Source organism: Sodiomyces alkalinus, assembly GCF_003711515.1.
Source record: "Sodiomyces alkalinus F11 unplaced genomic scaffold SODALscaffold_4, whole genome shotgun sequence".
Taxonomy (NCBI): domain Eukaryota; kingdom Fungi; phylum Ascomycota; class Sordariomycetes; order Glomerellales; family Plectosphaerellaceae; genus Sodiomyces; species Sodiomyces alkalinus.
Window position 1 is genome coordinate 2715652 of NW_021167082.1, and position 27083 is coordinate 2742734.

Genomic DNA, 27083 nt, shown 5'->3' on the forward strand with positions numbered 1-27083 from the left:
TTTTGGACGTGGCGGTATTATGTAGCTTATAGTTAGAGCCCTATAGTGGTCCTAATAGATTACCTAAACTATCGCCACCTACTAGATAAGCCGAAGCTTAAGGAGTAGTATATATAGTGGCTTAAGGAGCTCGCCCTATTCAATTTTAGAATTCGGCACCGCCCGGGAATATTAAACCCCGCGGATAGGTTATTCCGGAAGCCTTAATATACGCCCTATAAGTATACCCTAGTTACTAACCGGGCTAAGGCAGTAGAGTCTTTTTCGAAGCGTTTTATTATAGGCTATATCGGGAACTAGGGTAGTTCCTATAATAGCCCCAGTTATAACTTTCCCGCTCCTCCTATCTTACCGAAGGTGGTCGAGACGTAAGCGGATAACTTTTCCTAGAATCCGCTCCTCCCACCTTACCGAAGGTGGTTAAGATATAAGCGGATAATCTTTTTCCAGAGTCCTCTTCGAAGCGTTCTGCCTCAGGCCTATATAGGACCTAGTATAGTACCCGCGCTATTCCCGCTCTTAACTCCCCCTTACCGGAAAAGGTGGTAAAGGTGTAGGCGGATAATCTTTCTTTAGAGCCCTTCTCGAGGCACCTTATTTTAGGCCTTATCGGGAGCTAGCGTGGTTCCCGTACTACCCCTAATTATATTCCCGCTCTTAATTTCCCTACCTTACTAGAAGAGGTGGCAGAGGTATAAGCGGATAACCCTTTTTATACTAGATAGCGTAAGGCCTACGGTAACGATACCACGAACGGATAATAGTCTAGGAGTATTGGTATCCTTTGTTTTAAGAATCGTGTTTTTATACTAGACTACTCTAGCTTCCGTTAAAAGGTCCTGCAGTATTTCTATAATAGGCCTAGCATGGGGCACTATAGGGTTATAAGGATTATTAAGAGGATTTCGGACTTTTACTTTTAGGATTATTTACCTAGCGATATCTGGCAGTTTATACCCACCTATACTATCTATTAGCATACTAAACCGCGGCACTATAAGCCTTATAGCGAGCTAGCGAGTCTCCTAATACCCTAACGCCCCTTTATAGGGATATCTATTAACTTTATCACGGGGCTACTGCCAGTCTATAATCTAGGCCGTAAACAGGATACTATCCTTATAGCAGTATACCGCCTAATAAAGTACTCGATTTATATCCCTTCGAGTAGTAGTCTAATAGTAGAAGGGTTAGCTAAGTCCCTATAGCACTAAGTTTTCCGCACTTTTAGTCTACCTAATAGTATTATATTAGACCGAGGCTTATTATCTATAAGTCGTTTGTAGGTAACCGTATATTAGTGCCTTGGTATAGCACGACGCCTATCCACGGCGTAGCACCCGTAAACTAACGGATAGACGGAGCGGCAGAACTCGAACCTTAAGCACTATCTGCGTATATTCTACTTATAAGAACAGGATAACTAGGTTAACTGGCTACTATTAGCAGAATTTACCTATAATATAGTATAGCACTCTATAATACGTTATACTCTATCCGATGCCCTGATAGGCTATAACCTAAGGGGATCTAATAAGGTATAGCTACCTAGGGTAGGCGAGGATCGCGCCGCTAAGGCCGAGCGCTATACGGAGCACTTTATAGCCTAGCGACGATCTATCTCGGACCTTATTAAGAGGGCGTAGGCCGCCTACGAATAGTATTATAATAACGGTCGTGCCTAGTATTCCTTTAAGGTCGATAAGTATATCCTGCTATCCACGAAGAATATCCGGTAAAAGAGGCCCTCGAAAAAGCTTAGCAATAAGTTTATCGGCCTATATAAGGTAACTAAAATCGTCGGCACGTATAGTCTAGCCTACTAATTGGAACTACTAAAGGGTATAAGGATGTATAACGTTTTCCCGGTCTCCCTACTAGAACTATAGAGGTCCCGTGATAGGTTATAACCGGAACTACCTATAATCGATGTTAAACCGAATTCGAATAAGTACGAGGCCGAAGCTATCCTGGACTATCGATATCAGGGTAAACGGCGCTAGTATCTAATTAAATAGGCCGGCTATAGCGATAAGGAGAATACCTAGGAGCTAAAGCGGAATATACCCGATAAACTCGTTAACGCCTACTTTAAGGCGAGGCTATCTAGGAACTAAACGAGTTCCTACAATATCTATATGGGAGACCCTATAAAGATAACGTGAGGGTATTATCATATATCCCTCCCTCCTTATAGATAATAAGACGTACTAGGAACTAAATAGATTTATATACTATCCCCGTAGGGGACCTAATAGGATAAGGGCCCACGTATCGGCTATATTAATCTAAAAAAACCCTTTAGTAGGCCGTGGAGATAGATTCTTAGGCAGAGACCCCCCCTTAACTTAGACAGGGACTATATAGGCATTATCGCCTCGGTTACTATTTCCTTCTAAGTGTTCTGCTCTTCACCTCTATTCTTCCTTTTAAGAATTTTACTCTTGACCTTTATTCTTCCTTTTAAGCGTTTTATTCTCGATTTCTATTTTTCCTTCGGAGCGTTTTACTTTTAAACCCCGTTCTTATTCCTTAGGCATAATAGCTTATCGCCTCGAACTCTACTTTTCTCTTTACTATTCCCTTAACTAACCGTTATAATAAAGACACGATTATATTATAATAGAAGTATAGTTAGAACCGTTAGGGTTACGATAGGAATACCCTAAAGCTAGTTAAAAAGAAAAAAAGGAAAAACCTAACCCGAAGGCTAGTAAAAAACCTAAAAAACACAAAACCGTTCCCCTATATATACTATCACGGCCCTTTTAGGGCGTCCTTAAACCCCACTAACTTATCGTCTAGAGGGGTAGGTTCGCGTCTAACCGCCTCGCCGTTCTTCTCTATATATACCTGGCTCTACCCCGCGGTAGTAGCTATTACCCCCTCTTACCTATTACCCGCGGATAGTGTTAAAGGATAAAAAGATAACGGCGTCTTCGCCTTCTACTACTTCTTCTTCTTCTTCCCTAATAAAGGAGTTAAGGACGTTAAAGCCTTCTTCCCCTTACCCTTCTTTACTAATAAGGTCGGCACTATATCGTTATCGTTAGGCACTTTATAAGGGTCCGGCGGACCCTATAAACCTTACGGTATCGTAACCCCCAATAGCAAGCCTTCAGGTTACGTAAAGCTATTACCGTCGCTAAATATATTATTACCTATAAAGCTAACCCCTGCGGGGGCTAAGGTAGGCCCCGAGGGTATAGGCAGGTCTCCTTAAGCCTAGGCTAGGTGAAGAGTAGCTATCTACTCGAAAGTAGTAGCCGTCCGCTCCTAGGCCGCGAGGTCGCGCTCGTATAAGGTAAGGCGTTATTATTCAATATCAAGGCGTTTCTACTTAACGGCTAGACGCTATTACTATAACCCGATAAATTACTTAAGGATCGACTCTATACTATTAAGCCTCTCGTGGATATCTTCCGCCGTTTTCTAGCGGGTGTCGGTAATTTCCTTAGCTTAACGCCGAGTAGCTATAGCTTCCTTAGTAGATAACCGGTTAACTTTTAGCGTCGCTTAACCCAGAGCCTCTCTAAGGATAACCTAGTATCAAACTACTATAGCCTAGTATGAGAAAGGATTAGTGAGGGTATTATATAGGGTTAATAAGGGGATATAGTTAGTAATGCTTATATAACGACTCTCGTTTAGGCCACGTTTCTTAATAACGATAACTAAAACCTTGTATAGCTACTCCGTAACGTTCATACTAGTAATAGGAAGCTATTATATATATTAGAAAACGGGACCACGGAGTAGTCTATAAAGGGAGGGGCTGTAAGGATAATAATAAAGATATATAACTTACTACTCGGTATTTAAGGCTATTATGCTCGGAGTAGTAGTGGTACATATTTATACGATAACCGTTATTAGCGTAACGGCATATATCGGCCTTAATAGTATACGTCTTTTCCTTCAAATTAATCGCTACTAACTTACCCGTATAATGTATATAGGGGGCCCTTAGATCCCCGCCTATACTGATATCTATTACCTTCTGGCGGGGAGTAACCGACGGCGTAGTAGTCGATATTAAAGGCGTAGCCGTTGTAGGAGTAGGAGGCTTTAGCTTAGCCGGCTACGGCGTAGCTAGCTACGGGGCAGACTACTTAGCAGACTACGAGGATAATGCTATAGCCGTGGTGTTAAGCCTTTTAGCGGCCCGTGTTATACTCGCGGGATTAGCAGCGCGCTTATTATTATTATTTTCCTAGGAAGGTATAGTGACTATACCAGACATATAGTTAGCCAGTATCGTGGACTAGAATATATAGGAGTACTTATAAGATAGCAAATAACTAATAGAGGACTATAAGGCATTAGTACGCGATATCTTAGATTAGGGAGCACTTATAAGAGACACGATCGAAAATTAAGTATAGAAGAGGAAGAAAAGAATAGGAAGAGGGAATAACGGCAGGTTACGAGATATCCCTAATAGCAGTTATAAAGGCACCTATTTTTAGTATAAAGAAGGAAGCTACGAAATTTACGGAAGGAGCAATATTAGGCCCTATATAATACTAGTTTCGGGAGTCTTTATATAGATTAAAGGGATATATTGCTCGGGAGAATAAAGGGATAGATTGGGAGGCTAAAGGAGGAATTAGTGTAAAACCTATTAGGGGCCCGGGTAGGATATTAGCTTTAGTGGTTTTAGTTAATAGAATAAAGGAAAGGGGTACGCAATCGGGTTAGGGCTATAGCCGAAGAGGCTCCGTGTAGGAACTAGGCGGGGACCTATCGGGGTCCTATCGTGGAAGGCTCTAGTTCGGGGTATCGGGGGATTTAGGAACGGACTCGGAGGCTAGGAGGAGCCGAGAGGCCGGCACGGATCGGGCGCTCCTAAGGACAGGAGTATCCGGGGGAGGTCGCTATATCAGGTGTCTATAGCAGTGGTTATAATAGGTCCCTAGTATGAACCTATAGAGGTCCAGGCGTACCTAGTCTAAGACCCCTCGAGGCATCAATAAGGCAGTTATTATATAAGTAAATGGAATAGTCTCTCGAAGTAAATAAAGCAGCTCTCGAGGAAGTAAATAAGTAGTCCTCGAGGAGTAATAGAAAGCAGTGGAGCGTAAACTTAAGGAGCGGAGGAGCCTCCCCTTTAAGGAAGGAGGCCAGCGATTAATCTGATTCTTTGGCTATACCTATATCTGACCCTATTATGACCCTATAGTGATCACACCTGGTTCCTTGCTTGACCCTACCTTTTCACTCTTTGCGACTACCCATTTGACATATATAGACCCTATACCGCCCGATACTTTAGTAGAAATGCGGTACTAGTATTCACTAGAGATCGCCAAGGACTTAAATAGAAATATATATATACACATACAAACGTCCACGGGATAGAAAGGGGCCTCCTACGAAACGTTAGTATTATATTAGTCTTATAGTATAGGGCCGGTGCCCACTCTATCTCTTAATATTTACTATTATTTAGACTCGGGAGGTTCCGAGTCCTTATATTAACGCTAGCGGGCGTCCTCTTATAGCTAGTATAGCTATTACTATAAGGCTAGGATAGCCTACTAAATAAGACGTATTAACCGGGTATCTGCCTTTTTCTATTCGCGGGATTAATCGTGGTATAATATTACTTTCCTATAATCGATTATAGAACCGTTTAGACTTAGTGATTATAGTATAGATAGTAGTACGGAATTAGATTAATCGGAAACATCTAGAGACGTGAGTAAGGGCGGATACTATAATAGGGTAGACGAGAATTTAGTATTCGGTTAAGATCTTAGGCGAGACGGTGCCTAGGGTTATTTTTACGTACTACTTATATAGTTACGGGGCGTGGAGATATAGACGGAGTCTAATATAACTATACTTATATCCACTACAGGGTAAACCCGAACTAATATTTATAGAGGCGTATATAATATGGTAGGTTATTCTTATATCGAGTAAAGAGACTTATTATAAGCGGGGTAATAAAACACGTTATAGATCGTGTCTGTCTATTCTTTAAAGGATTATAAAGCCGAGTATAATAAAGCTAAATAAGAAAGCCAGGAGTGTAGATATAGGTCTTCCTTATCGTAAAGGTCGTTAATATTCAGGGCCTAGTATATATGTAAAAACTATTATAAGACTATTATATTTATAGTTTCGAAATAAGAGATAAACTTACCCTTAGCATTATAGTATCGAAGTAGCTATCTAGCGAGGAGTATACTATCCGTCTATATTAGACTATACTCGACGCGAAGCTTAGCGTTCTATAAAATCCGGCTAAGTGTTTTTATAGGTTGCCCGACTGGGCTTAGTATAGCTTTAGTGCCGACTTAGCGGCGTTCTGGATAGTGTGTGGCGGGATAGGTCTCGCGCGAATTTATAAAGTTTTAGTTTTTATAGTGCGGAAAACGCTAGTTCAAGAAATATAATTAATAGTACTATTTTCTCTAGTATCGAAGAATAACAATAGTTATTACCACTATAAAGATAACTAAGCATAAGGGTTAAACTAGTAATATATAATAGATAGCTAGGATAGTTAATACTAGAGTAAGCTAGAGTAGCTATGTAAGCGATGTCACGTGACCCGTATATACGCCCTAGTGGCCAGTGTATAGCCATTATACACCTCTACCAGGATCTAGTATATTAGCGCATACATAAACTAATATAACTGGCTAGGGATAACAGGGGGCCCTACTAGGTAGAGGTATATCCGAATATATACAAACAATAAGTAAATTTAAGTATATAAACCTATATAAATAAAAAGTATATCACCACCATTATAAGGTAACTAGGTAGCTATTACTATAATCAAGAATCAGTATCTCCTCTATCCCTCTTAATAACCTAATATAGACGGGCTCGTCTTAGAAATATTAGAGGATAGTAGGGCGTTAATAATAGCTGCTTCTATAGAATCTAATACTAGCTTTAAAATACGGATTACGAAGAAAGTAATAAAGTTACGAGTAGTTAAACTATTTATCGGTAAGATAGTGATAGCTTCACTCAAAGATGCCTTCGTGACGTTAGGTCCATGATCGTTATCTATCTTTGTACCTGCCTATATAAAATAGGAGGAAAAGTACGGATTAGCAGGCTAATCCAATAAGCGATTAGAACGTGGGGCGAATTCACACGCTAACATACTAGATCCTGGTAGAGGTGTACCTTCCGCTGTTCATGGTGCCCATTTAGCTTCGAGGACCCCAGATCCTAAAGCCAATCAGAGTACGCTTATTATCAATGCGTCCTCTGAGTTAGAAGTCCGAGTGGATCCATGTGGACCATTTGTCACAAAAGTGAATCTGTAGGTACTCCGTCTTCGCCGTATTACCTACCCGCCTGGACTCTTCGAGTCCTGTTTTTGTACAAATCCTGGCGGACAAATTCCCCCTATTAACGTGTGGTTTGGTCTTCATCCGCCAAGTACGAAGAAGTAATAAAGTCGTTCTTCATAGAACCGCATCTGCTGGATGGTTGATGCTGGAAGAGATAAACTCTCGGACATAAACAACAGCTGACCAAGACTGGCCCCGGTGTCGTTGACTGACTTCCAACACCCTCATGAAGGACCTGGCGGACCTGGCCTCTACGGATATTATTGCCACCGCCGAACTTATACGGCCACTTACCACCCATACCTACCTAATTATTACCCTACTAGTCAGATTAACCAACGCCCTTTCACCGGCCGACCTCCTACTTGACAAGGTCATCGCGTTCACAGTCTGGCTTCGCAAGCATACCTCTCCGATTACGGATACGTTCCCATCCTTGCTGGGTCCAAGTTTTGTGCTATACTCCGTACTCTATGTAACCGGCAACCCGAACCCGACCGAATTAGCGCTTCTACTCTTCCAGGCTATCTATCAGAGAACCTAAAGCCATCTTTTTTTCGCGCCGCTGCCCCAACCCGATCTCGTCGCTTGGGCTTTCCGTCGAATGTCACGTTGACTGATTGAGAAATTCGTCTCCTCAACCTGTCGCCTACTGGAGATCATAACAACCACCTGTTGCTGGCTTCAGCGTCCTCGTTGCAGTCGGGCAAACATTTTCCTAGACCGCTCAACCATCTGCTCGTCGACGAGTACTTAGCTTACGGATCACCCGCCACGAGGAGCAACATCAGGACCTGCCAGCTAGACACCTTTTTCGGCGCTACATGGTCGTGAAAGGCCAATCGTGGCCTCGGCTCACGTCCCTTATGCTGTTGTTCGAGTGTAGGCCACACAGCTGAAAACGAATTTGGGGCATATATAGGTCTTCGAATGGCCATGTCAGAAGGTGTTGCACCATACGCGCCAAGGGGTTCGAGGGATGACCCGTCATCCACTTCCCGGAATACACTTCCCACGCACCCCAAGTTGCCCTTCTGGTCAGCTGGCGTGGTTCGAACAACGACCAACAAGGCACAAGACTTGGGATCGCGGCGGAGCCTGTCAAGTGATGAAGCATCGAGCTCACAGGCACCTAGCCCGAAGCCAGAAGACAAAGCAGATTCTCCCCATCAGCCGAGGGCTGAGATGACTGCGATGGCTTCTCCTGGCAGGGGCAACACTTCGGGTCAAACCGGCCAAGTCTGCAGGTATGGTGCCTTCTTCCTTTCTTACCGACATGCCATATTCTTCTTCTTCTAACATTTGGACAGCAATTGTGGCACGACGAGAACCCCTCTTTGGAGGAGATCGCCCCAGGGAACGACAATATGCAATGCCTGCGGCCTGTATCAGAAAGCGAGGAACACATCCCGACCTCCGAGTTTGAAGAAGAAGCCCCCACAACTAGTCCCTGCGAGCGCGCGATCAGCGCCCCCTAAAATTGCTCCTGCGCCCGGCCCTGGCACAAAATATCGCGGCGCGCCTGCCCCGACATATGTCACAGAGGATCAAGCCCCTGCTGGCACGTGCCCGGGAGGTGGGCGTTGCAATGGGACAGGAGGTGCTGAAGGCTGCGGCGGCTGCCCTGCCTACAATAACCGTCTCTCCAAAGCTGCCCAGTTGAATATGGTCCAGAACCAGAGTTGTAGCTCCGGTCGGGGTATGTCAGAGCCAGCCGCTGATGACCCTGCTGCGCCAGTGGACGTAGGTGCTATGAATCTGCAATACCAAAATACCACCGTCGTCATTGCTTGCCAAAACTGTGGCACGACAACTACTCCCTTGTGGAGGCGGGATGAAAGTGGGCATACGATCTGCAATGCCTGTGGTAGGGTTTTTCCTTTTCTTCCATTTTTCGGTTCAATCTGCTTCCCCACTAGCAATGCGCTGACGATACTAGGCCTGTATTATAAGCTCCACGGCGTCCATCGACCAGTGAGCATGAAGAAGTCCATCATCAAACGCCGGAAGAGAGTGGTTCCGAGCTCTGCGGGCGGCGAGGACACGGAGGAGTATGACGGATCCGAGACGCAGAGCCAGGTTCCCGAGCCAAGCCCCGAAAGGGGCACCCTCAACGACGACGGATCCATAAATCTGGGGCTGCGGCCACGGCCAGGGAAACTACCCCCGATCCTCGCCATCTCCGCTTTGTCCTCGCATCACCAAAAGACCACTTTACCTCCCGTTTCTGACCTAGCCGGATATCAATCTTTTCAGTCCGGGACGCCGCTTGGACATCATCATGATTTTCACTCACATCAGAACCAGCTTGGACCCATCGCATCCATCCATGGTCACGCTGATACACGAATGACTCTGGCACCGGCTTCGTTTCTTTCACCACTGCGGAAACGCTCCCTGTCAGCTGCGGACGGCGATAGCAACACTACTCTCGACGGTGGGCCTGACGCTTCGAAACGACTTTCGTCCATCAAGTCCATCCTCAATCCGTGCAACGATTTGCAGTCCACTGTCACACCACACGCAGAGCGCGAGATTTCCGGAGTGGACTACCGTGGGACAGCCACCCCATATATAAGCACTTCTCCCAGGTTAAGCTCACATTTCACTGCTAGGGGAGCGCCTTCACTGCTTGCGAGTAGCTACCCCCACCCATACGGTGTGCATGAAGATCACGAACGTCTCCAGGCCCACAGGCAGACCTTGGAACAAGAGGCGCAGAGGATGAGGGAAGCCTTGGCCGCGAAAGAACGAGAACTCGCGAATTTGTCGAGGCTGCGATGAGTACAGTCTTCCAAGTCCGCAAGGACGACAGTGGTGCGAGATTAAAGATGTGAAGGCCATAGGTTGGTACCAATATAGACACAGTATGCCGATCACTCCGGCATGACGAGTGACATACCCCCGGCATTTAGTAATGAATGAGCCAAGCCCATTAAGCATTATCCATGAGTGGCTGGTCTTCTTCACAGAGGTCGGGAAGTCCGTCAAGGAGACGTTTCAGCTGACCAGGGAGATTGAGCGTAGTAAATCACCTTAGGCAAAGGAGCTATTTGCAATACTATTCTTCTGTTGAAGACAAACGCATATTGTATGTATGCATCATGACTGCTCCTGCAACATACCGGGCTCCCTGGCGGCCTTACAAATGTCGCCTGTCCAATGCTAGTACTTAACACAAGGAGGCACCCCGTGCCCTGCTCTACATAATCATGGCGTCCTCATTTGCTCGTTTGACTGTCAGCTTCAATCCACCCATTTCGAACCAATACCGACACTGCGCGAGCTTGAGTACGTAAAAGTACAACGCCGTCTACCAGGGCATACGACGGGTGAAATGTCATCGAAAAAAATGGGTTTGGTTTGACAAACGGTCCCTCCGTCCTTCGTCTTGCCGGCATAGAGAGAATGAAAGGGTTCTTTAATCGTTCCCGTGATACGGCGGTGTTGAGTCCAGCCTCAGTATCTTAACAAGCTCCTCAGCAAAATATTCTCGATCGGTAGCGTTGAGAGGCAGTGAGTGGTTGTGACATGCCCAGTAGATCGTAAGGGCATGCAAAATACGAGAGGCCGCCCGAATTGTGTAGTGCGGTGGTTGAGAGAAAAGGTAGAAGGGAGGAGCGTTGCTTACACCTGCTCCGCTCCCCAACCAGCGTCGGCTTCACGCATATTGATGGGCGGCTCGACCTGGGGAACGAACTCGAGGACGGCGTAGGTGACACCGATAATGCCGATGATGGAGCCCGCAATGATGCGGAAAATGTTGTCGCTGAGGATGATGGACCCGATGAAGATGTAGACTATAACAGGCTCGTGGTCAGTACAGCGCCAGTAGATGGCAAAAAGAGGGAGGGAGCCTACAGATGCCTCGGCCGAGGAAGGAAAAGAGAAACGAGGCGTATCGTGAGACTTGAGGTGGAATTTGAAATTCTGATCGAATTGAGGTTAGCCAGTCGAAAGGGTTAAGGAAGCACCCGTAACCAGAGGTAACGGATATTGTTGGAAGACCAGATGAGGAGAGGATCGATGTAGTGTACCAAGAAGAGCAGTGCCTATGGTGATTCAAGAGGTTAGCCAAAAAAGACGTTGCAGGCATCAAGAGCCCAACTCGAAAGGACTGTGACGTACAAAGACCGAAGACTACAACGTAGACCCCGATAATAACCCCTTGACTATGTCCGGCGGTTCTGTCAGCATTGCCAACAGTGGTGGATGTACATTGGAAGACTGCGAAAGAACTGCGAAATGATGGCAAAGCTTCCAGGGCGAGGCCAAGGTCAAGACGAGCCATCATGGCTGATCTCTTGCGTCCTGGAAGCTGTGCCTTTGTCCATCTCCATATGCATCCCCCTGGCGAAAGAAATCCATATTAAGAGCCATAACTACAGGTACAACGTACAAGCCGTGATGGAAGAACTGAGATATACCGCCGAGGACCATGATGGTCGCGGTAACGAGGTTGACGATCCGGCTAATAACAACGTTCTTCATTAGTGGCGAATCCTAGCAAACGGGGAACCGGCATGGGAAGAATGACTGACAATGCATCGGAGAGCTCCATCGTGAATACGTGATTGCTATCGCGCTGCCCGTTGAGTGGGAAAACAGGTAGAATAATGGGGTGATGAACGTGGGCTGTGGCCGTTTAGGGGAGAGTAGTAGATTGTGCGACTATGAGAAGGGAGGTTGATCGTCGCGAAATACTTCTGTATCCCGTCTTTGTAGAGCTTGCGCCACAACCCGATGTGTTGCCTCCAGAACCCAGCCGAGAAGCGATCCTTAAAGCTTCAACGCAACGAAAGGAAACTAATCACTCCCAGGTAAATATAATTATACCACTATTATTTGTTTTTTTTAAATAGAAAAAAAGAAGAAAAGGTCCGTACCTACCTAGATACATACCACAGATATGGAGCTCTGAATACCTACCTAGGTAACTTGGTCTCGGTTTCGGTACCTACCTAGTGGCTGAGAGCCTGGCACCAGCCACACGAGCAAGAGGACGTTGGGATTGAAGATTCGGAGGTAATTAGCTAATAATAAGTCATGTAATTACCTGTAGTGTACCTACCACACCGAAGGGAGCTATGATCTAAAAATGATTTGCTCTCTCATCCTATCAACCCTTCAACGTGTATGAGATATCGAGCTGTAAGTATGCTTTAGCATTGCCCGACGACTAAGAAAATAGAGAGAGAAGGAAAAGAAGGCAAAAGGGAAAAGGGAAAAGGGAAAAGGGAAAAGGGACAAGGGAAAAGATTAACGTTGCTTAGTGCATTTGCACCAATTTCATGAAAGGGCCCTCTACTTTGTAAGGTCCGCTGCGATGCTGGCGTTGCGAGCATCACCGCCAATCTGGAGCTCCTGTCGACGGCTCCAGCTTGATTTAGAGCAAGCGAATTTCAGTCGCGTCCGCCCCGGCCATGCATCTTCGTGGCTAAGTAGCCCGCAGGAGAGGAACCCGCAGTTCCAGCGTCGCCACAGGAGACAATTCCATGCGCCGCCTAGTCACCCGAGACTCCAACAACCCGCCATCCAGGACATCCGAAACATTGGAATCATTGCTCATGTTGATGCAGTAAGAACAGGATTCCTTTTCTTCCTTTTCTACTCGAGCTGCATGCGGAGCGAGCTGACGGGGAGCACTAGGGGAAAACCACCACCACCGAACGAATGCTCTACTACAGTGGTGTGACCCATCGAATTGGCGGTGGGTTCATTCCTTTTATTGTGTTATTAGTTATCTACTCGACTTTTCGTGGCAGCTTGGAGATCCTTCGGTTTTCAGTGCTTCTGACCAGGCCTTACAAGGTCTGCCCGAGGAACTCATCCTCGGCATCCAAGAGGATCCAAACTGTCTAGAGGAGACAAAGCTCATGGGCTCATTGGGCGAGCAAGCTAACGCTTGCCTATAGACGTTAACGCTGGAAATACGGTAACTGATTTCCTGGAGCTTGAGCGGGAGCGTGGTATCACAATCCAATCGGCGGCCATTACTTTCCATTGGCCGTTGCCCGAGGCGTGCCAATCAGCTCCTGTCGAAGTCAGGCCCAAAGTGATTAACCTCATCGACACGCCAGGACACCAAGACTTCAGGTTCGAGGTTGACCGGTGTCTGCCCATCCTCGACGGTGCGGTATGCATCATTGACTCCGTGAAGGGCGTTGAAGCTCATACGGAGAGGGTGTGGGCATCCGCCCAGGAACGTGCCATTCCATGCATCGTTTATGTGAACAAGCTGGACAGAGACGGCGCCTCGTTTCGGAAATCGGTTCTTGAGGTCGCCTCACGGCTCCGTGGCTGGCCTCTTGTTTGTCAGATCCCATGGTGGGAACGGGATCAGTTCGTCGGCGTCATTGACGTGATCGACAGGGTGGGTTACCGATGGAAGTCCGAAAAGCAAAAGACCAGCTACCGGGGCGAAGCCTTGGAGCGTGCCCTAGCGGGCAACCACAGCCTACTCGAGGAGATGGAAACGGCTCGCGAGAAGCTGCTTGAGGGCTTGGCCGAGTTTGACGAGGCCATCATGGAACTGTTTGCCAACGACCCCAGCCTTATCACTAGTCAGGCCATCAAGGAAGCAATTCGCCGCACGATCCGTCATGGCGGCGGCAAGGCGGTCCCCATACTAGCAGGCGCCAGTTTTCGTCATATTGGGGTCGAACCACTCATGGACGCCGTGGTGGACTATCTCCCGAGTCCGGATGAGCGGCCAGAACTGCAGGTTCATGATGGGGATAGCAAGCAGAGCCAGAGCCTCTCCGAGTTCCTGGAGGCCCATCAGGGGAAGAAGGGGAAGAAGGGGAAGCAGCGTCTCGCAGCAATTGCTTCCGTCTTCAAGGTCTTCAACCACCCCAAGGAGGGGATGTTGAGCTTCGTCCGGGTCTATCATGGCGAACTCCATCGTAACGCTTCACCGTGGAATACGCACTCTCTCGTGTCCGAGGCGCCCCTCGGCCTACTTCAGATCTCCGCAGCCAAGACCGAAGGGGTACAAGTTCTGTCGGAAGGGCAAATTGGCGCTATGAAGGGCTTGAAAAAGGCGCGCACTGGAGATACGCTTATCACGACCGTCACAGGCAAAGCCGTCCCTGATGGCCTCCGACATATACAGGTCCGGCCGCCCGATATCCCGCCCGCTGTGGCTTTCCTCGCCATGGAGCCCTACGGAAACGTGGCTGCCCAGGAACTGGAGACGGTGCTGGACCAGATGTCGCGGCAGGACCCAAGCCTCAGGTGGAATCGAGACGAGAAATCCGGGCAGTTCATCCTGCAGGGCATGGGCAAGTTGCACCTAGAGGTTGCGGTGCATCAACTGCGGCAAAGCATCAAGGCACAGGTGGATTATGGCCCTATTGAAGTGGATTACAAGGAATGTCTGACAGGACCGGCGGGGCCGCATACTGTTGTTTTCGACAAGCCCGTTGCCGGCAAGGCTGGGAAAGTAATATGCACAGCTACCCTGAAGCCGTTGGCAGATCATCACGACAACCACCAGGCGCAACCTGATCTGGGCGAACAGAAGGACGGAAACATGATTCACGTGGTCCTCGAATCGCCGGAAGCTGGCGGTGTATTGGATTTCGACCCGGAAGAAGCTCGGCAGCAACTACTCAATGGTGTCGTCGCCGCTATGGCGAGGGGTCCCCGGCGCAGCTCCCCGGTACAAGGCTGTCATATCACTCTCACGGTCGACACATCCCCCGCTTCTTTGGACTCTCCTACGGGTGGGCACTTCAGCGGCGCAGCATACCAGGTCGTCCGGGAGTCCCTCAGACAAGCGAGCGCCAGCCACCGCGTCGGCATCCTGGAGCCGATCATGCTGGTGCACATCGGCTGTCCCGAAGCGGTGGCGGGCCAGGTCCAGCACGATATAAGCTCCGGCGCTGGAGGCCACGTACTCGAGATCAAGGATCGATCAGCCGAGTCGAGCGGCGGGACGGTCGACTTGACCAAGGTGTACGCTCCCCCCGATCCCTACGACAGCGTGACGTCCCTCCGGGAGAAGAAGTCCACTCGCGTGGTGGAGATCGTTGCGAAGGTTCCTTTCAAGGAGGTCCTGGATTTCGATCAAAAGCTGCGGAGCAAGACGGGCGGGCGACACAGCATGACCATGGCATTCGACAGCTTTGCTCGGGTCGTGGGGCCACGAGAGAAAGATCTATGAAAGCGAGGGTGATAAGCTAGAAGGGCAAAAGTCTTACTGTAAATTATATTTCAAAGGGTCTGTCACTTCCAATTACACGCTGGTGTCGGCCTCGTCGAACATTCGTCGAGCCGACTAGATTACTACCTACGCGGGAGGGGGGGGATCTGGTCAGTATATAGATTAGGCTGGCTACATAATAAGTAGCCTAGTCATATCGCGTACCTCAAGATATTAAGACTATTATGACAGGGATTTAGGGTGTCTAGGTGGCTTACTGTTTGAGGTGGTCACTATATCACAATTTTTATACTATCACTGTATTTAGTATAGTAAATAAAATAGAGTAACTAGGCCGGAATAGCCTGATAGACTAGTTTAGTCTGTCTACCCCTAGACAGTATATAATATTATAACAGTGAATCCTATCCTGATATTAAGTTTATATATCGGGTTTATGCATTTAGGTATTCTGATAGATATAAGGTCACTTTATCGATATAATATACCACTCCTTTTTGCCTTAGAATTAAACATTCCTATAAAGTATATATTTATATGGTGGCATAAATACCACTATCTCCATTTAATAGAATATAAATAAGGTACGCGGAATTATATATGTATTTATTTAAGTGAAGTTTATGAGACTTTATAGGGATATCTAACTATAGGGGAAAAGCAGGGGAAATAACTATGGATACATAGGATCGAGGTACTCCATATATCTAACATAATGTGGTTTATCACACCCCGATAAGTGTATAGTGGCATCTAACACAACCCCCTAGAACTACAGGATTAATCCTGACTATTCTGCTTAAGTTAAAGCCGTAAATCTAGGGTAAAATAGAGCCTAGATATTAATCTAATAGTGGAACGGCTTATTAAAAAGCACGCTCTTTTTATAGTAAGAACGTTAAAAACGTGTAAAACAGGTGCCCGAAATAATAGTCTAGGGGCACTAGAACAACGGTCAAATTAACTACGCAAGACGACGATAGAGGACTATACCCCTCGTTAATTACCTTTATCCTCCTGGCCTAGGACCTCTATCCCTAATAGATATATAAACGCCTTATATTTTTACGGTGGCAGTACTTTGGACAGACCATCGCTACGCATCTTATTCGGCCAGATCCATTCCATCAGGACCTTCTTCTTTACCGTATAAGGAGGGAGGTCGACGATTATATAAGGGTCTCCCTATAGAAGCAGGCGTTTAAGAGGTTAGCTATAAGGCAGGAATAGTAGCAGTAGCAGTAGTATTTAACTTAGCTATGTGTGGATTAGTTAATTAAGGAGCGGTGGCCTCGCCTATAGCCTTGTTAGAGGTATCTCCAGGTGCTTATAGCGGCGATAGAGGTGTAAAAACAGGCGTTATTTTTAAGAAAGAGGTTATTAAAAAGGGGGAAAATAGTGCCGTTATTAAAGATAGTACAACAGCAGTTAAATAAGTAAAATCAACAGCAGGCATAACGTTTATGCTTTCCTCGGCCGTGGTAGCCGTTCCACGTGATACCTCTTAGTTAGTAGCCTATTAGATTTTAGAGGCGTTTTCGGTGGTTTCTGTATTAGTAATGGTTTTTAATCCTTTACCACTACCTCCTCCGGCCACTACCCCCCTAGATCTTAACGATTAAGGTTATTGTTAAAGCTGTAGCTGCTACTATGGATACTGCTTCTCCTACTATAAAGCCTTTATCGTGTAGTTCTGCTGCGTTACTAGTTCGTGCTATAAGCGGGCGTTAAACTCCTCGAGCTGTTAAAATAGGTTTATTATTACTGCTATAGGCGCTATAGCGTGCCTTCGGTTGGTTTAAGGGCATATTGGCAGTTAATGTTAGTTAATAGCAGGCAGGTATATCGGTCTATTATAAGATATCTCTGCTAGTCCTAAAAACAGCGGTCTAATCCTTCTATAACCTACGTATTACTAGGAGCGTTATAGAATATCTATCTAAAAACGCCACGTTCTTTAGCATAAGAGTATACAGCTAACCTTTTATATCTATAGCCTCGAGACGTAACGTGCCGTATCCCTCTACCGGATTAGAGGCGCTACCGCCTATGTGAAATCTAACGATAGTGGTAGTAGCAGGCTGGAAGTCTTCGAGTAGGTGGCGTTAATTAGTTATATACCGTGGGGACCCCGAATCGATTAAAAACTAATTCAAAAGGTCGCTATTAACCACATATTTAGTCCATAGGAGCGAGTATATCGACGCCGAGGTTAATAATAATCTAGGCGACGAAGATCCGATTAAAGAGGCCTTCGAAGCCACGATTAAAAAGGCATTTAATACCACCTCTCCTATACAATTAGAGGCAAAATACATATCGTAAGAGTTATCGTTAGACGAGCTTAGCAGGTTGCCCTACAGGCAACGCCGCTAAGCTCGCCCCCCCCCCCTCCCCCCGTTTAGGGGGGGGAGGGGGGCCGGGGCTAATTATATAACCTACTCTATAATGCTAAATAACCGTAGATATGCAAAAACACCTATAAAACGACTGCTTTTTATTTTCTATAGCATTTATTCGTTTCTTCTACGCTATAACGACTTTTGTATTATTATTTCTTTAATATCGTAAAAAGCTATTTTTCATTATATTAATTGCGCTTTATCACTCGTAATTAACCGTCGATTTCTTCCTATAGTCGTTAGTATTAGCTTCTTTTATTCCCCTATATTCCTCTCCAACTATCTCCCAGTAATAAATAGCATCGTCGTTAAGTAAGTATTAGGCATAAATAAGTACTATACCCTCCTTAAACGCGTTAATACTAATTAGTAGCTTACCTTATAGATAAGGCCGCTATATTCGCTTTTACGGGGGCTATATATATAATCCGATTATCTAACTATACTATATAGATAAATATACTAAGTAATATATACTTAGTAGCTTACCTTATAGGTAAGGCCACTACGCTTACCCTTATTGGGGCTAAGTATATAACCAGATTATCTAACTATATTATATAAATATATATACTAACTAATATAGATAAGTATTATTATTTTATAGACAGTGGCTACTTATTACTATTGATTTCTAAAATATTCTAAAAATATAAAATCACGAAGATGCTTTCTACTAATATATATGTATACTTCTAACCCCTTTTTGGATTTATCTTTATTTTACTTTACTTATCTATTATTTTTACTCTATTCAACTCCTATTCACTTTATTCTAATAGTATTTATACCTTGTATTAATATAGAAGAGTATAGAGGTTTTCCCCGGAATTTACCCGGGTTTTCCCCTCTATAGCCACCCGAGCGAGACTATATAGCCTAAATAGGCTCCTATAAATTAGATAGGGTAACGGAGTAAGATAGATAATAATAATAATAACCTTTTTATTAGTTATTGTAGAATTTTACTATGTATTATCTATTATCTCTGTCTTATCTGTTTTATGTATTATATTTTATATTTAGTTCATTTTAATAGTTTATACACTTTTCTATTTGTTTTTTAGACATAATTCTACTTGTATTTTATTCTACTTTCCTACTATAGTTTTATTCTAATCTTCCTAATTAATATATTCTCTATTTTATTTATCTATTTATTATCTATTTATATTCTATTTCTTATTCTATTTCTTATTCTATTATTATTCTATTTCTTTTCCTACTTCTATTATATTTCTTATTCTATTTTTATTATTCTATTCGGGAAGAAGGGTGCGGTACGTCTTACCGTTAAAGGTCTTATCTTCGTTAAGGATTATATCTTTAATAGGAATAATATCCGGCAGGTATAGTAGCCACACGCGGAAACTATTCGAGGAGTAGTATCTAACGTGATAACCGATCTATACCTTCGGTTCTAGTCTTTATAGGCCGTTCCTTTTAGCTTAGACATCGCGCGCTTTTATAAAGACTTTATAGCCGTATACTTATAAGTGCGTAAGGTTAGGTTAATAGTCGCGTAGGCATTCGTATAGCGTCTTCCACTTATTAATATATCGTGGGGTTCTATAATATACATATATAGTAGTCTTGAAGATCTTAGGCTAGATAGACGTAGGCAGATTAGCCCGTATCCTTATAGCCCTCGCCCTTCTTTTAACGATATCTTTAATCCGTTCTATAACGCCGTTTTAATTATTAGATAGGTAGTTATAAGGCGTAAGAAGGTAGTAGCGAGAGGGTCTAAAAGGGAGCAGGCGTAGATTAAGTGGTGGTCACGACTTAGTCCGAACGTAGGTGGTCCTAAAGAATCAGAATAATCGCTGCCCTCTCTATACTAAGGAGGGGGCACTATATAAGCATTATATACTCCTCGGCTAACGCTAGTATAGTTAAACGGATATCGTAAACGGATATCCACGCCTAAGCCTAGGCCATGGCCCTACACAGTAGTATCGGCCTAGGGTAGCCGTGGCTATATTAAGATAGGAGCCCGGTTTTATCTATACGGGAACCCATCGTGGTCCTATTATATACCCGGCCTCTATCTCCTAGGTAGGGGTACCTAATAGGGCGACCTCCCCCGGAGTGCTCCTATCCTTAGGAACGGCTAGTACTAGATAGGGCTACTTTTCCCGATTATACCTAGCGTCGGCCTATATCCCCCCCCGTCCTTCTATCACTAATTCTATATATAACCCCATTATAGGCCTATTATAGTCTTACCCTTAGTCTATTACTTTATTCCCGCTATCCTTTTATTACTAATCCCGTATATAATCCCGTTATAGTCCTGTTATAGTCCTATCCTTAATCCCTCGCTCCTATACTATAGCTAGCGTCGGCCTCCTTTATATCCGTATAAAGAACCGGCGCTAATATCCCTTTAATCTAAATAAAAAGCTAGCGCCGATATCCTTTTAATCTATATAAAGAACCGGCGTCGTTATATAACGTATCTATAAATAGAAATTTATCTCCTTCCTCTTATGCCCTTTTTACCCTTATACCTTCTTTAAAGGCAGGAACGGTAACTACGTGCCCCTTAAGGGGGATATCTTCCTTAACGCCTTTACTACTCTATTATCTTCCGTTTTCCTCCTTCTTTACGCCTCCGATTTTTAATTTTTTTATTAATATCCGCCGCGTTCCGTAAGTTAACCCTTATAGTGTTTTCCTTATAGGAGTAGGGCGTAATAGTTATTCTAGTAGTCGTTAACGTGTCGTAGTACTATTATTCTTATAATTTTCCCTATTATCTTATAAGTATCCTTCTAGCGTCTCTCCGTCCTAGGAAAAATAACTTATATAGCTTCGCTAACTACCTTATATAACCTCCCTCGCCTACCGCTATTATATCTCTTAAAGAGACTAATAATAATAATAATAATAATAATAATAAGCGGCTAGTATCTAAGCTAATAGCTAGTAGCGCTTCTAAGAAGCGTAGAATAGCGACGGCTATAGCGTTATCGTCGTCGACTACCCCTTATTAAGAGGTGGTGGATATTAGGGAAAGGGCCTCCGGGGGCTTAACCCTTAAGGACCCTTACTCCCGCTACGCTGGCTAACTAGCTAAGATTAATTTTAGTAATAAGACGTCGCGCTTACGGTTTGAGTTATACCGGTACTCCGGTGCCGTGTCCGCTAAGTATACCTTTTACTTTAGGTATAATAGTCGCTATTATAATAAGCTTCCTACTATAGGCCGTAACACGGCTATCTAGTTATAAAAGGTCCTTATTATCACCGCTACTAAGGATAGGATAAACGATAGCCGTCGGGTAAGTTCTTTTTTAAGAATAACCCTAATATAGGCATATACTAACCGTGCTATAGACTATAGCTATAGAGTACTAAAACGTCCTTAAGGCCTCCTTAGGTAAGCTTAGGAGGGAGATAACCTTTACCGCCGCCGATAAGTCTTATACCGCTTATTAGGCGAAGGAAGAAGTTAATAACGCCCGCTAGAAAATAGCGGATAAAATCCTAGAATCTCTTTAGAATATAGCGTTATCGCTTTACTAGTATATCAATTAATAGGATTAATAGATAGCCGTATAAGAACGCCTCGCTATCGCCTTTAAGAGGGTTATTACTAGTATAGCGTATAACCCCCCGGTAATCCCCCCTCTTAATACACTACTAACTTCTCTTCCTCTCCTACCTTCTCTTCCCTAGCTAGATATCCCCCCTCCCGCCTTTACGCCCTCCGACTTATTCGCCGACGATAACGATAATAACGATAATAATAACACGTACTAAGGCCCTCCTAACCCCTATAACGTCCTTAAGTCTAAGCCCGCGACGTATACCCCCGCGCTAAAGAAAAAGGCGCCGGCTAAGAAAAAGGGCACGCCTAAGAAGATAACGCCTTTAATACCCTTACCGAAGAAGAAGAAGAAGCAGTAGAAGGCTAAGCCTTTTATTATTCTCTCGGATAACACGCTATCTACTAACAGGTAAAAGGTAAAAGGGGATAATACCTATATAAGTAGAAGTGCTATTACTATAGGGTAAAGCGAGGTATATATCAAGCAAAATAGGGAGGGCCCTTAAGCACCTATACCCTTAGATTCGGAGTTAGAGAGTTATGCCAATAATCTATAACCGTAGTAGGTATCCTTAGTAGGTAAGGATTATACCGAGGATCTATAGCTATAATAGGTAGTTAAAGGTATATACGGAGGATTAAGTAGGGGTTACGCCGAGGATCTATAATTATAGTAGGCGGTTAAAGGTATATACAGAGGATTCGGTGTGGGTTATACCGAGGATCTATAGCTATAGTAGGTGGTTAAAGGTATATATAGAGGACTGGTTTTTTTTTTTTTTTTTTTTTAAATATAACTTATAGGGTACGCTCGCTTACTACTTTAATTATACCCCCTTAATAGTCCTATCGTGACTTATAACCGTGTAACCGCCTAAGGGAAGGAGATAAAAGAGAGGGAAAGATGGATAGAAGAAAGGAAACGCTTAACTAGTTAAGGGGGTAGACCGAAGAAGAATAGAGAAGGAAGACTTAGCGCTATAGTCCTATAATACTCCCGCTATATTAAGCTTTTACTTAAAGTAGGTGTTAATAAGCTTATCCGGTATATTACGTTTTAGCTCCTATATATTGTCCTCGTTATTATAACCGGCCTATTTAATAAGGTATTAGCGCTATCTCCCCTAATAGCGATAGTTTAAAATTACTTCGACCTTATATTTATTAGAGTCCGGTTCTATATTGATATCCCATAATTCGGGTATCTTTTTATCGCGGGTCCTCTATAGTTTCAGTAAGGAGATAGGGAAAATGTTATAGATCATTATAGTCTTTAGGAGGGCGAGTTAATACGCTAGTCTATACGTGCCTATAACCTTAGTAATTTTATACGGTCTAATAAATTCATCGCTAAGTTTCTTCGAAGGCCTACGCTATCGGACATTCTTTATAAAGAGTAAGACGTATTCGTTAACCGTAAATTATCTCTAGGTCCTCCTATTATTATAGTATTATTCGTATATTCCTTAGGCTTTTTTAATTAGGTCTATAAGGGAGCGGCGGCTAGCTACGAGTTACTCCGCGCGTGTCTTAGTCTTAGCTAAATTAACCTCCCTCGCCCTAAGTAATTAGATTTTATTAGGGCCCCTCGGGTTATAACCTATTAGTACGTCCGCGGGTATTCGTTATATAGCGGAGTACTACGCCGTGTTATAAGTAAATTCCGTAAAGGCTACACGGTTTATCTAGTTATCCTATTCCTAATAGCTGAAGACCCTAAGGTAGTATTCTATATTCTGGTTCTATCTTTTTATCTAGCTATTAGTCTACGAGTGCTACGCTATAGATAAGCGTCGCTTAGTGCTAAAGTAACGGTAAAGGGTAGCCTAAAAACGGCTTATAAATAAGGACCCTTAGTCGGATATAATCCTATTAGGAACCCCGAAGGTTCGAAAGATATAATACTATAACGTGTCCGTAAGTCCCTTAGTAGTAAGGCTACTACTTATAGGGATATATAACGCGTACTTCGTTAAACGGTATATAATAATAAGAATCGTGTCGCATTTCCTACCCTTATTATAGATAGGCGGTAGTCCCGTAATAAAGTTAATTAAAATCTCTGCAAAAGGACGATCTAGAATAAGAAGACTCGCTAGCTCGCCGTATAGCTTATAATACCGCGGTTTTATTCGTTAGTATACTATATAGGTAGGTATAAATTTTCTAATATCTTAAGGGAGGTAGTCCTAAAACTAAAAGCCCGATACGCGCTTCACGGTATAAGTAACCCCGTAATAACTAGTACTAGGTCTATCGTGGAAAGGTTATAGCACTTTATCTTATAGCCCTGAATAGTTTAGCAGGAATACTTATGCCCTAAAACGGAGGATACCCTTAACGTCTCTTAACTAGTATCCCTTTATAGCTATATCGCCGTGGACCTCCTATTACCGGTTATAGAAAGGGTCTTCGGCTTATACCTCGACGACCTCTTGAACTAGGGTAGGGTCTATTAGCGCTATAGGTATATTTAGATTCGTGGATACTATAGCGTTATTAGGGTTTATTATTACTATAGGTATATCTAGGTCGTATACGGTTCCTATACTAATAGCGGCGAGAATAAACTTTTTAGAGAATAATTCTACGGCGCGGGTCCGATCTACGATTAAGGACCGTTTATAAGGGGTATACTACGGCTTCCGCGAGAGGGTATTAGCGGGGTTTAATATACCAGGCCTATACCTAATTTCGAAGTAAAAAGGGGCTAGTTCTTCTAGCTATCGGGTATACTACCCTTTAAGCTTTAGCTTATTAAGAAGGTAATATTAGTTTAGGTAGTCTATTAGGACCACGATAGGGCTTTAACTATAAACGATATAGTACCGCTATATTCGAAATAATATAATTATTACTATTAGCTTAGAATCGGGTATACTATAGTTTAGCTCTACGCTACGTAACTTTTAGGATATAAACGCGATAGGTCTTTATAAACTATCTTTTTATTAGCTTATTACCGCACCGATAGCGAATATAGAAGTATCGGATTTAATACATATAGGTAATACTGGGTCGAAGTATTATAGCACCGGAGCCTCCTAAGATACTAGTTTTAACTATTTAAATACAGTATAGGTATAAGGGGAAAGGCGTAGGAGCCCGGATTAGGCACGCTTTAAAAAGTCGGTAAGGGGGGTAACCACCTTAGAATAATTTTTAATAAAGCGCCTATAAAACCTAGTAAAACCGAGGAAGATTTAGATCTTCTTAATACTATTACGCGTTTCCTAATCCCGGATAGCCTTAACCCGTACGGGGTCTATATATACTCTATTAGGGCTATAGATAAAACTAAGGAATTCTATATCGCGAGTCTTAAATTCGTATTTATCGGGGTTAGCGTAGAGGGACTACGCCCGGAGCCTAGCTAGGACTTAATATATATACTTTCGGTAATCTTCTAAGCTATTATTATAGATAAGGATATTATCTAGGTATATAATATAGATCGTATTAACGTGTCTGGCGAGGGCTTAGTTAATATATTATTAGAAACTAGCGGGGGTATTAGTTAGGCTAAAAGGTATTATAAGGTATTCGAAGTGGCCGTATTCTATATAGAAGGCTATTTTCTATTCGTTGCCCGCGTTAATCCGGAGCCGGTAGTAGGCGTCCTTAAGGTCTAGCTTAGTATAATACTACGCCGAGGATAAACGGTCTAGGATCTTATAAATTAGTAGTAGAGGGGTGCGGTCTTTAACGGTCACCTTATTTAATCCCCTATAATCTATATAAAGGCGTAACCTACTACCCTTCTTAGGGATAAATAGGATAAGGGCCCTATAAGGACTAGATAATAGTCGGATCTAACCCTTACGGACGGCGTCCTGGATATACTAACGGAGGACCTCGAGCTTTTATACGGCTAATAGGTAGATAAGGCCGAAAGGTAGCTTTTTCCTTTCCTCGATTTTAATTACATAGTCCTATCGTTAATAGGCGGGGAGCCGTCCGGTATTATTAATATCGAATATATTAGCGAAATCTTAGTATTATTTAGGGAGGATAGCCGACTTAGGGGGGGGTACTAGATTAAGGGGAGTTACCGGATTAGGAGGATAGGGGTTAATATCGTGGCCTACCCTAGCTACGCGTTAGATTAGTATAGAGGAGGATAGGGTTAAAGCTATTATAGCCTCCCTTATAGCTTTCCGTAATTCTTATCGGCTTAAGATAATATAGAGGTTAAAGCGTTCTAGGGAGTAATTCTAGGTACTAGTTTACTAATCGATTATAGGGTTAACGGCTATTAGCCACGGTCGTCCTCGGATAATTCGGGAGTCTTTAGGGTCTAGGTTTATAATATAAAGTTTAACGCGTTATACTTTTCTTTATTTCTAGCGGTCGGTTACGAAGATAAGCCGAGTAACGGAGCTAAGGGTGGATTTCTATTTATCCGTGATCTAGGATATAAGGAGGGGGGGTTTAGATAGGACTTAGTCGAGACCTAGAAGATATTAGTCTAAAACGTTAATATCGGCTCCCCTATCTAGGAGAGCCGGGGTCTATACCTATTCCCTGCCTCTACGGAGGGAGATACGCGCCTTTACCGGTATAATAATAGTAGCTATTGCTTAAGGCGGGGTTAGTTCCTAGGCTATCTCGCCTATAATATAACTTACTATTAGGCGTATCGGCGAAATAGCTAGTTTATTTAGATTAGTATAAGTAAGGGAGGGGTAAATACTAGCGTAATAACCCTTTTAGTTATAGTTAAAGTTTATAATAAGTTTAATCGGGGTATAAAGGGGCTTAGTCTAATCCTATAAATCTCCCGTGCTCTTAGTGGTTCTAGGGCTTAAGGTCGCCGGTATTCTAAGGAGGTTTCCTCGGCTATAGTTAGTATAAGGGGTAAACGGCTATTATCCCTTTACTAAGGGCTTAATTTTTAGTTACTCGGCCCTTTTATATTCCTTATTATATTTTAGGTAGGTTTTCGGTATTCTATACGTGGATAAGATATACTCCCGGATTAGGGGTAGGACTCGAGTAAGAACTATCTAGATCCGCTATTAGTCCGGTAGGCGATTAAGGAGTTCCGCTTCTAGGGCTTCCTACCGCTAGATAAACTTCGTAAAGGGTTCGCCTAGCTTTTAGTCCGAATGGTTATTAGTTTATATCTATAGGGCGACCTTAAGTAAATATATATCGTAATTATCGACTTATTCGCTTAACTAGGTTTTTAGGGCCCCTTAAATAACCCGGGACGAGTTATTATCGTAGGCGTGCCGGAGGTAAGATTATTATCTTTCCTTAAAGTAATTCGGTAAAGAGGCTATAATATAGTAGTTCTTCGAGGCGTTATTAGGAAGGCTATTAGGGTTAATCATAAATCGTTACTTTATTTCCTAGATAAACATTCGGTATTTTACCCACGACTCGCCGTTCTACTTAGGGACCGCGTAATTAACCTGTACCTATAAGGAATTAGCCCTAGATCTAGTAGGGTTCCGGGGGAGATTAGTATTAACGTGGCCCTAAATAGTAGAAGAAAAGGGGGTAGAGGATTAGGTGTTTAGGACGGAGCGATAAGGCTCCGCGATACGTTATCGTATAATAGTATAGCCGTTAAGGTTAGGATAAGTCAGGGAACTAGCCCTAATAGTTTTAAGGGCGATAAGTCGGTCGAG

The 27083-nt window shown here is 43.8% G+C and overlaps 3 protein-coding genes across 3 annotated transcripts; 2 read left to right on the plus strand and 1 right to left on the minus strand.

The window, feature by feature from the left end:
* Positions 1–8004: 8004 nt before the first annotated feature.
* SODALDRAFT_399007 (hypothetical protein) lies at positions 8005–10106 on the plus strand (the record flags this gene model as incomplete). The annotated part of the gene is made up of 3 exons (XM_028615311.1): positions 8005–8569; positions 8633–9189; positions 9262–10106. The coding sequence occupies exons 1-3, from the start codon at positions 8253–8255 to the stop codon at positions 10104–10106; spliced, it is 1719 nt and encodes a 572-aa protein (XP_028467249.1). The 5' UTR covers positions 8005–8252.
* A 730-nt stretch (positions 10107–10836) lies between these two features.
* SODALDRAFT_159648 (COPI associated) lies at positions 10837–12155 on the minus strand. Its single transcript, XM_028606926.1, has 6 exons — positions 11864–12155; positions 11722–11793; positions 11451–11494; positions 11360–11374; positions 11184–11252; positions 10837–11122 (listed from the first exon to the last, which is right to left on the minus strand). The coding sequence occupies exons 1-6, from the start codon at positions 11881–11883 to the stop codon at positions 10950–10952; spliced, it is 393 nt and encodes a 130-aa protein (XP_028467250.1). The 5' UTR covers positions 11884–12155; the 3' UTR covers positions 10837–10949.
* A 676-nt stretch (positions 12156–12831) lies between these two features.
* SODALDRAFT_159724 (elongation factor G 2) lies at positions 12832–15828 on the plus strand. The gene is made up of 2 exons (XM_028606927.1): positions 12832–13032; positions 13238–15828. The coding sequence occupies exons 1-2, from the start codon at positions 12996–12998 to the stop codon at positions 15487–15489; spliced, it is 2289 nt and encodes a 762-aa protein (XP_028467251.1). The 5' UTR covers positions 12832–12995; the 3' UTR covers positions 15490–15828.
* The last annotated feature ends 11255 nt before the right edge of the window (positions 15829–27083 follow it).

What these genes read in the sequence shown, in the direction of transcription:
- SODALDRAFT_159724 (XM_028606927.1), top strand. Translation starts at nt 12,996, where the DNA reads ATGCTCTACTACAGTGGTGTGACCCATCGAATTGGCG. An exon ending in TGTGACCCATCGAATTGGCG is followed by an intron (nt 13,033 to 13,237) that starts GTGGGTTCATTC and finishes GCTTGCCTATAG; the next exon opens with ACGTTAACGCTGGAAATACG.
- SODALDRAFT_159648 (XM_028606926.1), bottom strand. Translation starts at nt 11,883, where the DNA reads ATGGAGCTCTCCGATGCATT. An exon ending in ATGGAGCTCTCCGATGCATT is followed by an intron (nt 11,794 to 11,863) that starts GTCAGTCATTCT and finishes CGTTGTTATTAG; the next exon opens with CCGGATCGTCAACCTCGTTA. An exon ending in CTTCCTCGGCCGAGGCATCT is followed by an intron (nt 11,123 to 11,183) that starts GTAGGCTCCCTC and finishes AGCCTGTTATAG; the next exon opens with TCTACATCTTCATCGGGTCC.